The sequence below is a fragment of the Lissotriton vulgaris genome, chromosome 1_1 (genome assembly GCF_964263255.1).
Source record: "Lissotriton vulgaris chromosome 1_1, aLisVul1.2, whole genome shotgun sequence".
Lineage (NCBI taxonomy): Eukaryota > Metazoa > Chordata > Amphibia > Caudata > Salamandridae > Lissotriton > Lissotriton vulgaris.
The window spans coordinates 1607361020-1607374874 of record NC_141685.1 but is presented as its reverse complement, the minus strand read 5'-3'; the positions used below and the strand labels follow the sequence as shown (position 1 = coordinate 1607374874).

Sequence of the window (13855 nt, the reverse complement as noted above, 5' to 3'; positions counted from 1 at the left end):
TCACATAAATAGGGAACGAGTGGACCTATGATGCCAAGAATAAGAGGTACATTATATTAATTGGCTAACTCCTAATATTGTAGTAGCAAGCCCTTAGTGAATAGGGAGAGAGACTTCCCAACATATAACTGAAGGTGTTCATAGGAATGTGGTCGTCGTTGATATGCGGCGTTAGTGAGAACGTTGGGGAGGATGACCAGCGTGTATACCCACAGGATTGTGGCTTGTGTAAGTGAGAGCGTCAGGGGGGACACTGGCGTGGAGGTTTGCCGGATTGCGAACCGTTTGGAAAAGAGAGCATTGGGTTCTGCAGGCCCATGTGTAGACGCACCGGATTGTGTGTCATATCTGCCCTAGGGTAGACCGGTCTGGGTCGGGGTGGCCGCGAGACCAACTGATGTGAATATAAGTGTGGTGTAGGGTATGGATATCCTTAGTAATCATTGAGTATTCTTAGTATCCCTATAGATTTAGTGGTGTTTTTAATAATATGAGCTTGTATATTGCGAGTTCCCCATCCTCAGGTAGGTACCCAGGTGCCTGGATAGTTGGTCCTGAGGAGGGATGTGATTACGTTCTGGCTGGGTTGGAGGGGCCCCTAGGGGCTGATCCCATCTAATCAGAAAATCCAGCCATAACAATGCCCCATCCGCCGGGAGGTATAAAGCCCCGAAGTGTTTTACCCAGCTTTGTGGGGGGATATTACAGGGTCTCATAGCTTCGTCGGGCCTGTTCCGGGAGCCTACAAGGTTCCAAAAACCCCTTGAGTCTTTACTTTTGCTGGCAAGAAGTAGGTCCTCCCAAAATTTCTCTTCCCACTCCTTCCTAGCAAATTTAAGAGATCTATTATAAGCCTTCCTTGCTTCCAATATATCAGGGTGGGATTTGAGTTTCACTGCCTCTACAAGTCTTGATTTGTGTACCCTACATATTTGTGTGTACCATCCGTTACCTTGCTTTACACCTCCTTCCTTCCCTACCTTACTCGGGGTGATGGTAAACACATTTGTTAGAGCCTCTGTTAGGGAGACAAAGACCCCGCAATCCCTACCCACCCCTTCCGGGAGGGACCCCAGGTTTGACAGTGCGTGATCTAAAAGGGTAGATATTTCTCCAACCTTTTCCTCCGAGAGGGCCAGTTTTGCCCATTTTAGACGCCTTCCACAGAGTGAGAGTACCGACTCGTCAGGGAGAGCTAATGTGGGGTTAGTGGGACCCTTCTTAGAAAAACTCCACCACTGGGCCATGGTCAAGGAAAGTGGGTTGTGATCGCTTTCGACCGTCGGGACCACAACCATGTCCCTCACCTGGCTCCACAGACATATATCTAATAAGATATAGTCAATTCTAGAAGTGTGTCCTGGTCTATTATAAGTATGAGCCCCCCCCTATCTGAATTTGTCCTCCCATTCACTGACCTTAGATTTAGTTCGATACTCAGGGTGTATAACTGCAACACCACCTCTGACCATCTCCTAATGGGTGGGATTTCCAGGGCTGGGATCCCTATCTTGGCGTCCTCCTCATCCTGGTCTAAGGCAACATCCAAGCCCAAAGGCTCGAACGTACAGTTCATGTCTCCCGCGACCAGGGTACACATCTTGTGTGAAGTTGTGCTCAGAAGGCTCTCCAGAAGAGATACTACAGTGGACTTCCTCCCGCCCTTAGTCCCTCTGGCGTACACGTTATAAATATTCAATATTGTTCGGCCCCTGGAATCTCTTAGAATAATATTTTGAATGTCTGGACAGCCTGTCTGAGACTCCTCTATTCTACAGTCTAGGGAAGCTGCCACCCATATGAGCAGGCCACCCGAAGGGCGACCCCTCCCTGATTCCGAGATTAGTGCAGGCACGAAGTAGGAGGAGAATCCCACCCTATGTACCGGCTCCAAACTCCAGGTCTCCTGAAAGATGCATATAGCGTGCTCATCAACCAAGGCATTCCAGTCTGGGAGGGCCAACTTTCTCGCGATCCCTGCGACATTCCAGCTGAAAACCTTGAAAACATGGTCCGTCACAGCTGATGTGTCGCTGACCGCGAGAACACTACTGTCCGCAGGCCTCACAGGGGGAACAGGCAAATTACAGTCCAGAGCAATGGGCAGAGAGTCTACCAACCCACTGTCGCCTGTACTTATCGGTGAAACTATTCGGGGTGGTGATGCTGTCATTAACCCTATTTTATTGCCAGTTACCATTTCAGAAATGGCTATTTCCCTCATATCACCCCCTTCCAGTCAACATCTCCCTGGCCCCCACAGGGGGTCAACCCGTTGTACCCAAGACCCCCAACCCAACATGAGTCCCAGTTTTGGCCTAAGCCAAATGTGCTAGGGCCCACCCAGGGCGACATAACAATTGGCCTGGGGTAAAAAAAGGTTAGATCCACTACTTTGACCCCTACCGCATCCATGTTTTTTATAGGGCCACAGATGGAGCTCACCACTCTGGGATCTTGAAAGTTTATTATTATACAGTCCCCCTCCTGTGTTTTTTTTCCTCGGCCTACCCACGCTACTCTGCGAACACTTAGAATTAGCCCATCCACACCACTCGGGATTGGCTTGTTTAACTTTAGCCAGTGGATACACTTATTCTTGAGGGCCTGGTGATCCTCCAACTGGTCTTCCTTCAGTGGGGGAACATTTACTAGTACGGCAACAAAAGGGTGACAATCTGGTGGGAGATGTATGGGGGGGCTCCGCCGTGGGAATTTGCGGGGGGCCACTGAGGTAGCAACTGTGACTACAGGTTGAGGGGCAGTTTTGGCGACCATCTCTGTCGCTGCTCCCTTTCCTTTGTCTTGTGTACTAGAGGTTTGGCTAACCTTTAGCGCCCCTCTACTTATCGGGGGCTGCAATTGGGGTGTTAGTTTTGGTATACTTTTGGCAACCTCAGAGGATGTTACTGTTCCCTTGTGTTGGGGCCCTACTTTTGGCGGGGGAGGAATTACAGGTACTGGTGCTTGCGCTTTGCTAGTATCTACCTTATTTGCCCTAGTCGGAGGATTAGAATCCGTTTGTAGTGGCAAGGAAGCTACTGGGGGCACACTCCCCTTTAGTCCCATGGCCTGGTTCTCACTCACTCTTTTATGCTGTTTAATTGTAGATTTAAGTGAGAAAAAGCCGTCGAGGGTAGATTGCTCTAGTTAGTCTATTCTAGCCCCCAAACTCTTAACCTGGGTCAACAGGGGCATCAAGAGACTGTTTACCCTCTCCATAATGCTGTCAATGATCTTGGGGTCAATAAATGCGGAGACATTACCAGCACTACTACTAGGGGACGAACAATTATTATTACCCGTGGGTGTGTCTACAGAACCCCCCTCCACCACACCCTTATCAACTGGGTCCGACCCCTTTACGTCCTTCCCACCCAGCCCAAGAGGCTTCCTCGGTCGCTTGTACAGCGCGGCTTGTCTCACCAGCCTACCCTTACTAGAGCTGGCTGCCCTTTTATTTTTGGCCCTTTTACTCTGCCCACTCGAGTCATACACAGATGGCGCCCCAGCAAGGTTTACTTTATTGGGAACCGGTGGAGTTGGTGATAATGTTTGAGTTTTGCCTCGGGGTGCAGGTGAATGTGATGTACTTGCGCCACCCTCTTCCACTACGCCACTAGGTAGAAGCGCAGCCAGATGTTCCAACCTATCTATATTTTTCCCAATTTCTACCATCTGGGGAGGATCTACAGGGCCATCCGGGACGTCAGGGGGAACAGATTGGACCCGCTCACGGGCCGGTGACAAGGCCTGGGCTACAGCCCCCAGTGAGGAGCGTCTAGAAGGGAGATAGACCTCGGAGAGACGGCGTTCGGACATGGCGATCTCCTTTTCGATGACCGCCGCCACTCTGGTTATGAAACGGTCCATAGTTCCAATCACTGGGCTCCCAACAGCACCTCCCCTTTCGCCCTCACTCCTAAGTAATTTACCAGAACGGGTTGACATGGTAGGAGGTACGCCTTTAGGAGATGACACGCAACCCACCAGGGCCCAGGGCTGGATGAAAGAGACGTGGCCCAGCCCAGCCTCTGACAGCCCCTGACTGCCACAGACTGCCCGCCCTTAGTCCGGGCTTCGTCCGGCGTTGATCCCGCGCTGCGTCCCGCGCTGCGTCAACCTGACGATGTTTTGATCACCGGAGGGCGGGTGGGCGTGGCTTCGCTCCGAGCTGGACACGCACGGTCTCCTGGGCAATGGAGTCCCCGTGCTGTGCTCTGGCGGTAGTGCTATGCTCCTCCGGGAGCGGGAGCTGCCTCTTGGCGTCCTTCTCTCCTGGTGCTGCGGGACCCGCGCCAGCGGGTCCGGCGAGGTGTTTTGAACACCGGAGGGCGGGTGGGCGTGGCTTCGCTCCGAGCTGGACACGCACGGGCTCCTGGGCAATGGAGTCCCCGTGCGGTGCTCTGGCGGTAGTGCTATGCTCCTCCGGGAGCGGGAGCTGCCTCCTGGCGTCCTTCTCTCCTGGCGCTGCGGGACCCGCGCCAGCGGGTCCGGCGAGGTGTTTTGAACACCGGAGGGCGGGTGGGCGTGGCTTCGCTCCGAGCTGGACACGCACGGGCTCCTGGGCAATGGAGTCCCCGTGCGGTGCTCTGGCGGTAATGCTATGCTCCTCCGGGAGCGGGAGCTGCCTCCTGGCGTCCTTCTCTCCTGGCGCTGCGGGACCCGCGCCAGCGGGTCCGGCGAGGTGTTTTGAACACCGGAGGGCGGGTGGGCGTGGCTTCGCTCCGAGCTGGACACGCACGGGCTCCTGGGCAATGGAGTCCCCGTGCGGTTCTCTGGCGGTAGTGCTATGCTCCTCCGGGAGCGGGAGCTGCCTCCTGGCGTCCTTCTCTCCTGCTGCCACTCCCATTCTTTTTATGAGACGACTTGCCTGTCTCCTCTGTGTTTGTCTTTTTAAGTTTGTCTTCTTGTGTTTGCTGGGGATATTCTTACTGGGGTTTGGCTGAAGAGCAGACTCTTAAATTTGTCTTTTTAGCTCCTGCAATCCATATATTGCATGAAAGCACACACTTTGCTGCACAAAGCCTTTTATGGCACAGGGAGAGGTTCCTTCTGGTGTACTCATTCAGCATACTTCTGAGGCAGAAGGTGAACTTAGCATGACACATCTCCTGGAAGGCCATAAATCTACTCCATGGCCTACTGAGGAGGACAAAATGGCTAAATCATGTGGAAAGTAAATTAGGCCTTAGTCACCATTTTGATTTATATTCTAGCACTTCTGATTTTTTTTATTCTGTTCAGAGTTTTTCCTCAGTAAAAAGTATTTAAAAAATAAACTATGTTATGTTATGTTATGTTATACTTAATTTGTAAAGCGCATGTACACCAGATTGGTTTCTTGGCGCTACTCTGAGAGGTGTTGGAGTGATACATTAGTCGTATGCCTGTCTAAATAGCTATGTTTTTAGGAGTTTGCGGAAGGTCATGAGGTCTGTGCAGGATCTAATCTCTTGAGGTAGGGACTTCCAATATCTGGGACCTAGTGTGGAAAACCTTGTTCCACCAAAATGTTTCCTTTTATAGGGGTGTGTGGTCAGGGGGTGTGTATGGGCAGATCTCAGGTTGCGGGTCGGAATGTACCTGTCGATCAGGCTATTGATTAATTTAGGGTTTCTGCCATCCAGAGATTTGCCATGCCATGTATAAAGATTGACAACCTTGAATTCAATGTACAGTTTTGATGCACCATAAGATATATACTTGCTTTTCCTCCAGTATTTCGGAATTCTTTGTCTTCACTTTTTTAAACAATACTTTACAAATATTAGCTAAGTCAAAATATTGGTGATTGCACTACAAAGCCGTAACCTTTTAGCTTTACCAGTGCTTGTTTGCTGTGATGCCAACGTCACCAATCGCTCAACTTCCTTCACCCTTACACCCTTCACCTCTAAACCCTTTGTCCTTCAACCCTGAATTCGCCACCCCTAAACCCTTCTACTTTCACTCCTAAAATCTTCACCCTTAAACACCTTTAACCCTTCACCTCTCGACCATTCACCAGTCACCCTTAAACTTGTCAACCTTAAATTCTTCATTCTCATAGTCTTCACTCCTAAACCTTTCCTTATCTTTCACCCCTATGCACTTCACTCGTATACCCTTCACTCTTCACCTTTAAACCCTTTTCCCCTAACCCTTTACCCATCACCCCCTAACCCTTAAAATGTTACCTGTAACCTTTCACTCCTAAACCCCTCACCCATCCCTCTTAATTTGTTCCCCATCCCTCTTAATTCGTTCACTCATAAACACTTCAACCTTAAATCTGTCACCCCTAAACTCTTCACCTTAAACGCTTGGCCTAACCCTATCCTAAACAAAAATATTATACAATAATTGTTACATAAAATGAAAGGACAAACAATGAGATGGTCTACAATTACATCGTAGTCTACGAAGATTTACTTGACAATTAAATGGATATAAATAAATGGGTCGTTCCTCTTCGAAACAATGTGAGTACTGTAGGCAGGTGAAGGGAAAACCCTCGCCTCCAAAGTCACATAATCCAAAAATGTACCTTTGCAAATACTTGCCCCCTTCTCGACTTTACCAAGTTGACATTTTCGGACCCATTGCTAGCACAAGTGGTATGTTGCCAGCCGCAGGATACCCTACCTATTAAGAACAGGATGTTCTGGATGTGGAAATTGGACAGATATATCAGGGCCAGGGTAGTGGCTGGGCATATCTGGGGTTTGGACTCTATGGAAAGAGTGCAGGAGGTGGCATAGAGTATGTACACACAAGGTCTCTGCATTATAATTAAGCAGAGAATAATTAGAGGTTTGGATGGCAAGGCAGAGGACATTCCCTATGGTAGGGGCTCGGATGTGAGATAGCTGCCAAGCAGCATCCGACAACCGACGTGCAAGGAAAGGTGGTTCCTGATGAAAAAAGGATCTGTACACCTGCCTCAATTTTCTAAAAGATCATTGTTTGTGACCTTCTCACTGTATGAAGTTCTTGACGTTTTAATAAAAATGGGAAAGATGGGAAAAGTTGCAAGACGTCTGACTTTGGAGCTATGTAGCCCTATATGAAGTACCTGGATGTTTGTGTTTTGGAAAGTGCCTTATCTTGAAGAGTACTGGACTGAGATTTTGTTTTTCCTATAGGTTGAGTATTTACAATATTTAAAAAAGTGCATCCATTAAACCACAAAACAACATTGTTGGAAACTTGTGTAGGCAGCCAGGTGCTATCACACCCCATGCCACATTGATGTTTAAAGCACAAGTAACAGTAAGATTTTCCAGCACCGGAAAGGGAATTGATCAGATCTCCGGAGATCTGTTTGGAGAGATGGAGGAGGAACAGACGTTCTGTTAATGGTTGAATGGAGGGATTAGGTGCCATGAAAATAGTCACAGGAGTCATACACGTGCATTATTGGTTGTCTTGGGGGGAGTTGCGTGTGCAGTGCGAGTGATGATGAGCAAAGAACAGGTGCATAGTCCGTGATTAATGGCTAGGGAGCAGATGCTCAGTTAGGGTGTAAGGTAAGTGAAGAGGCGTATTGCTGGGTGTGTTTGGAAGGGAACTTGTGTGTACTAAGCGCCATGACAGTGGTAAGGGGCCTTAGAGGCCACTATCATGAGGACGTGACTATTCCATTCATTTTCTGTTTACATAGAATAATACTGGTGGCTCCTTCTTTCGTGTTTTTCCAACTGCTGGCTTACATTAAGTGATTTATTAATTCAAATAACGTGAAACCTAATGGGCATATAATTCTAACAGCTCCCAATGGGTTCAAAGTTACACTTTGTCGTCCCAAGATGCAGATGTGACCTTGACCACTCTTTGAATGTAGCAGAACGCCTCATCCAGGTCTGCACAATACCAGCTGGATAAAGCTGCACAAGGAGCGGGGGCTCTATGCCAGGCACAAGCACCTTTAATGGGATATTTTGGACAGAGCAGGGGGCCCTGTTGAGTACATGGTACTCTTGATAATCTTACGGCGTTACAGATTATTACAGACAAATATGTGAGGGTCCGCGGCGGTAAAGTGTACCCAGCGTTTGATAAGGTAGATCGTCCGCTGTTATGGAGGAAGCTGTCTGCGCTGGGTATGCCTCTTATTTTGTTAGAGCTGGTGCGCGCCCTTCACACAGATACTTGGTGTAAGGTCCTTTCGGGGGGAGAAAGAGGGCTATCTAGGGTCATTTACTCTGTTAATGGCCTCAAGCAGGGTTGTTTGTTAGCCCCTATTCTTTTTTCTTTATATATCTCGAATCTCCCTATGACTCTGGCTGCCTGTGAAGGAATAGCGCCCATGCTGGGAGGTGTCGGGATTTCTAGTTTACTCTACGCCGATGATATTTTATTGTTGGATTTAACGCCTAAAGGCTTAAACAACCGCCTGCATGCCCTTCATTTATTCGCTGAAACTCACTTTCTCAAAATAAATATTTCTAAAAGCAAAATAATGTGTATCGCTGGCAATAAAAAATCGAAATCTGTGAAATTTGGATGGACAGTTGGGGGACTTAAGTTGGAAGTTGTGAATAGCTATGTTTTCTTGGGGAAAGTAATAACTAATAACTCCAGTGAGAAACCCCATATTGATAACAACATGCGGAAAGCAGTGGCCCAATGGAAAAGTATACAAGCCCTTTATTCAGCCACAGGGAGGCGCCACTTTTCCTTCCTGTTAGAAGTATTTCGCGCCAAGATCCCGTCCACTTTGCTATATGGACTTGAAATAGTGGATTTGGGGCAATGAGGATTTTTGCAGTTGGCAGAGGGGAAGATTTTTCAGAATCTAACCTCTACCAATAATTCATGTACAGCTGCAGCTTTTAGACTGGAGTTTGGAGCTCGTAGTAGTTGGGCCCAGGGCCTAGCGGGGTTGGTGCGCTGGGTTGCCTGTTTGGCGAAGGGGGAAGCGGGGACACTAAGACGCTTAATGAAAGACGAATTATTGGGGTCTTTCAATGAATTCTCCGTTCTTGTAAAAAATTTCAGAAGGGCAGTGACACTTCTGAAATTAGATGAGACCTCCCTTTTCTCCCTCTCCCAGGGCCAATTAAAACTAGTTTTGAAACGGGCCTCATGGGCACTTAGTTTCAGATTAGATAGGGAGTATATTGTAACTAGGAAGGGAGTCACTCCATTTGTCTCATCTTGTGTAATCAAATATAGGCAACCCTACATATCCTGGAATTTATCCCATGGTGTCCGATGATTCTGGTTTCTGTTAAGACAAGATCTCCTGCCTTTAAATATACTTCTGTCCAAGTGGTATGGTACTTCCACAGCTTGCAACTTTTGCAACTGCCCCAAACAAGATTTGAGTCACGTCATATTTATATGTCCTCCCCTGCTCCCTTTCCGTCGCAAATGGCTACGCCATATTTGCTTGAAATTGAGTATTCTTACTGCTAATGCTTTTGTACATGCTTTAAATAACCCTCCTAATGAGATGTTTTGTTTTAATGTTTTTAACTTTTTTAAATGCGTTTTAGATATTTATTGAGGGGCTTCTTCTTTTAGCATAGTATGCATTACTGATTCTTGTAACCCGTATTGGCCTTTTGTACAGAAATTGTAACTTTGTAATGTGCTTTGTTCTTTTTTCTGTAAAAATGGTTTTGTATGTTGTATTCATTGTGTTATCTTTTGTGGATCTCTTCGGAGTTCCGAATCAAATAAAAATAAACTTGGTAAACTTGGATTTATTAATTCAAATAACGTGAAACCTAATGGGCATATAATTCTAACAGCTCCCAATGGGTTCAAAGTTACACTTTGTCGTCCCAAGATGCAGATGTGACCTTGACCACTCTTTGAATGTAGCAGAACGCCTCATCCAGGTCTGCACAATACCAGCTGGATAAAGCTGCACAAGGAGCGGGGGCTCTATGCCAGGCACAAGCACCTTTAATGGGAGATTTTGGACAGAGCAGGGGGCCCTGTTGAGTACAGTTGCCTTCCTTTGGGTTCTTAAACAGATTGCAGACCGTGCGTCATTTGTCTGCTTGTGTCGGTTAAAACGGAGGCCAAGAAGTGGCCCAGGTCTACTGATCAGCGGACTAGTCATATCTTTTAGATCAATACGAATGCAATACAGTGATGAGCATAGAATGCCAGACCTGCAACGTGTTGCCATTAGCCAGCTAGAACATTCACAACGCAAAAGTCACTCAAACACAACAGTTGACAATGGCAACTTAAACTTAATTGTGGCTGGCCACTATTGAGGACCTGCCATCCTTTCTAATTCTGATTATAAATCTGTGTGGGTGCCTGTATGCCACCTAACCATGTTTGTGCCACTTGCCAAAATGTAAACCTTGTCCCTAGCCCTGGTTCTTCTATTGCATGTGTTTCATGAGTATTCTTTCTTTTCAGAGCAGCCTCGTTTGACGCTGGACGACCCATCTGCCATTCTAGCTGCTAAACTCACTGACACATGGAATGACCGAATGAAGCAGCTAGTAACTGGTCTGGTTGGGCTAATCAACGTGGAAGGCATCCCAGTCGGGAAGTTTGTCAGTGTGCTCATCAGCTTCTTCTGGCCAAGCTCCGAAGTGGATATCTGGGAGCTTGTTAAGGACCAAGTGGAGTATTTGATTGACAAGAAGATCCTGGCTGCAGAGGTATCCCAGCTGAAAAGTAGCCTTGATGGCTTGCGCCGAACCATGGAGCAGTATGTGAACGCAAAGCCCCACGAGAAAGGGTCACTGATGTCCGCCATCATTGCTGCTTGCAATGATCTTCACAGCCGGCTTGTGCACTCATATAATGCAGTCAGCCTTCTTCCTCTGACAGTGACATTGTCATATATGCATCTGGCTAACCTCAAGGAACGACTGATGCATGGTAAGGAAATCTATGATGAAGATAACACTCCAATCTGGCGGAAAGAACTGCAGGATGAGATTGAAACTTACAAGAAAGATTTTAAGGAAGTCTATGCTAGATGGCGACTGTGGCGAGGCTCCAGCATCCTTGTGACTTTGGGAGAGTACAAAACCGCAACAATCGTTCCACCTTTTTACTGGTATGTCTACACAGGGGCTGTGGAGGACAAGGTTTCAGGGGAAAACAGATACTTTAACGCATATCCCACTCTGACTTTATCCAACCCCACTTACTTCAAAGCGATCTGCAACGCAGTCAAGCTAATGATGTGGAATAGGGCTAATGGTGCAATGCTGCAAACCCTCTTGCCCACATTTTTCCTAGATAACTTCATGCCAGGGAGTGAGGACCATCTCTCCAACCCAGATATTTCCATGATGACTGCTTCCTTTGGTCCATTTGCATTCTATATTATTGCTGGAGACTGCGGCGAAAACTGCTATGTCGGAAACCCATATAATGATAATCCCACCGGCGAGGACCCGGTCACCCGGGTGGATGTGAGGGAGTGGAATCTGATAGACGGTCTACAGTTCGTCTATAATGGCTCTTGGGGTAGCTTTGTTGGGAATCCCTGGGGAGGACTGTTGCATATAATTGATATGAAAGAAGCGTTAGTGCACAATGTCAAACTCCATTTCAATAACCGTGGTATTGTGGATATAGAAATAATTGGTGGTGATGGAACTTCCTCTGGCAGGCTTGGAAATCGAGGGGGTTGGAGTGTTGTCCCTGCTGAAGCTGGAGGGATTGACACCTTCAGCCTGTACAATGTGAGGATGCAAGGCGACCAAGGCGTCTCTCAAATTGAGATGATTTATCGCCATTTTACATGTCGACCTTCAGAGATAAAGCTGAATATAAAGTAATTAAAGCAACAATACAAAATATAGGACAGGCCATTGCATTTTTTGACGCAACTCAGCATATGCGACTGTGCAAGTCTACACTTCTCCTATCTGCACTGTTCCAATAAGTAGGGAAAATGGAATTATGTGAGGGCAAAATTATGCAGCAGGGTTGACTAAATTAAGCAGCAAGAAAAGCCAAATTATTCTGCATAATGAGGCACATTTTCTAATAGTCTTACTTCATTATCTTGTCCTTTTTACACTTGCTAACACTGTCCGGGCATAGGTTACACCTCATATGTACCAGTTTAACACACAAACATAGAAATAAGCAACAGAAAGGTGACCAGTGAAACTTTGCAAATGGCCTTTCACTTTGCAGGAACACGTGTCACTGTGATTATAGTAACTTTTGAAAACAGTTTGAGCTAGAAACACCTTTTTTGTTGAACTCTGCAGATTATGCAGCAGATGATGAATTATGTAGTAAAGTTGGCATATCAATAAATATGCGAAAACACCACAGCCGCACAATTGCATATTTCCATTGGCTCTGCCAATAAGAATCCAATTTCGAAAATACCAAGTGAATAGTTACCAAGTTTGCTTATGTGTGACCTTTCCAGATTTTTGCTGTGTTCGAGTGTAACATTTCAATGATTTATGCGTGATCAAGAGCAGAATAAAGCAGAAATGCCATAAAGTTTTAATCTGGAATTTATTTTAAAACAGACACATTGTCCCTAAAGTGTTCAACAAGGTCACTAAGCCACTTCCATAAATACAAAAGAGTATTGTCTAAAAAACTATGGGGGATATGTACAATTAAGTGGCGGAGCATGTCATTAGCCTCCTGGGCTTAACAACACGCTCCGCCACTTCCGAAACGCAAGGCTGCACCATATTTAGAAGAATGTGGTGCAGCCTTGCGTTTCCCCCTGCGATGGCGCTAAGTTTAATAACTTATCGCCAACGCAGGCACCCTTGAGCCAGAGTGCAAGGGTGTCTGTGTGCTGAGGAGGATTGGCTATGTGTAGAAAGGTGTCCCTTTCTGCACATAAACAATCCTAAAATGCCATTTTGTAACTTTCATGTGCACTGCTTCATGGACCACATATGGAAGTTACAAAAATGGCATTTTTTAAAAAGGTTTGTTTATGTTCAGGAACACCTTCCTGTACGTAAACAAACCACGGCATTTTGCTTTTTCCAAAGGCAGCACACATGGAAAAAGCAAAAACAAAGAGAAATTATGCATTTCTCTTCGTTTAGCCAACTTAAAACCAGGATTTTCCTAGTCTTAATTTTGGCGCTGCCTTTTATGTACTCCACCCTTGTACATAGGGGCAGCGCCTAATACAATGGGTGTTGCGGTGAAACGCTATCCGCAACACCTACTGCTTGCCCCTTTCACGGTAACCATAACGTAAAAGGGTGCCTAATGTACTAGGCAGCGTTAAGCCAAAAAGTGACGTTCCCGTGGCAATAGGGCCTTGTACATATGCATCTAGGAGTGATGAAAGGTGTCAGTTACAGAAAACATGGCCACTTGGCATATATGTCTCAGACTTAACATTATATTATAAAGAAGCATTGAATGATTTTTCCCATTCTCAGAAAGATACATCAACTACTGAACAATATTCCATTTACTTAACATTTTTAATCAGTAAACAACAAATGCATTTCCCAGTCAAAGTGGATACGAATCAAGGACTACCATGAATAGCTAAGGTGTGGCTCCATCATGTGCAACATCTGCCAGTATTGGCTTCTTAGGCATTAGCACAACAAATTCCATTTCAGGATTTGTAGTTTGGCTTTTTATCATTGCTAGCATGTTATGATGGCAAAACACCAGGGCCAGCTGAAAGCACTTCCAACAGAAAATAAATATTTCCTGAATGTGTGGCCAAGTAGCAATGGGAGAGGTCTACAGCTGCGAGCACTCTTCTAACAAACATTGGCAATGCAACTATGTCTAGTTTATGAATGAATGTGCCTTTCTGTCATTGGGCTTAAGCACTCTTATAAGTTATCAGGCATGCACTCTGGCACTCACCTTTGCACTCTTCCATTCATTCCTACATCCACTGACTCATTCTTACATTCACCCTTTGACA

The 13855-nt window shown here is 46.3% G+C and overlaps 1 protein-coding gene across 1 annotated transcript in view; it reads left to right on the top strand.

Moving 5' to 3' along the window:
- Positions 1-12442, top strand: part of LOC147750876 (uncharacterized) — a 208841-nt gene extending 196399 nt beyond the window's left edge. Inside the window, exon 4 of the mRNA XM_086918370.1 lies at positions 10369-12442. Within this exon, the coding sequence (XP_086774496.1) occupies positions 10369-11750 (1382 nt within the window). The 3' untranslated portion in view covers positions 11751-12442. The remainder of the gene's footprint in view (positions 1-10368) is intronic.
- The last annotated feature ends 1413 nt before the right edge of the window (positions 12443-13855 follow it).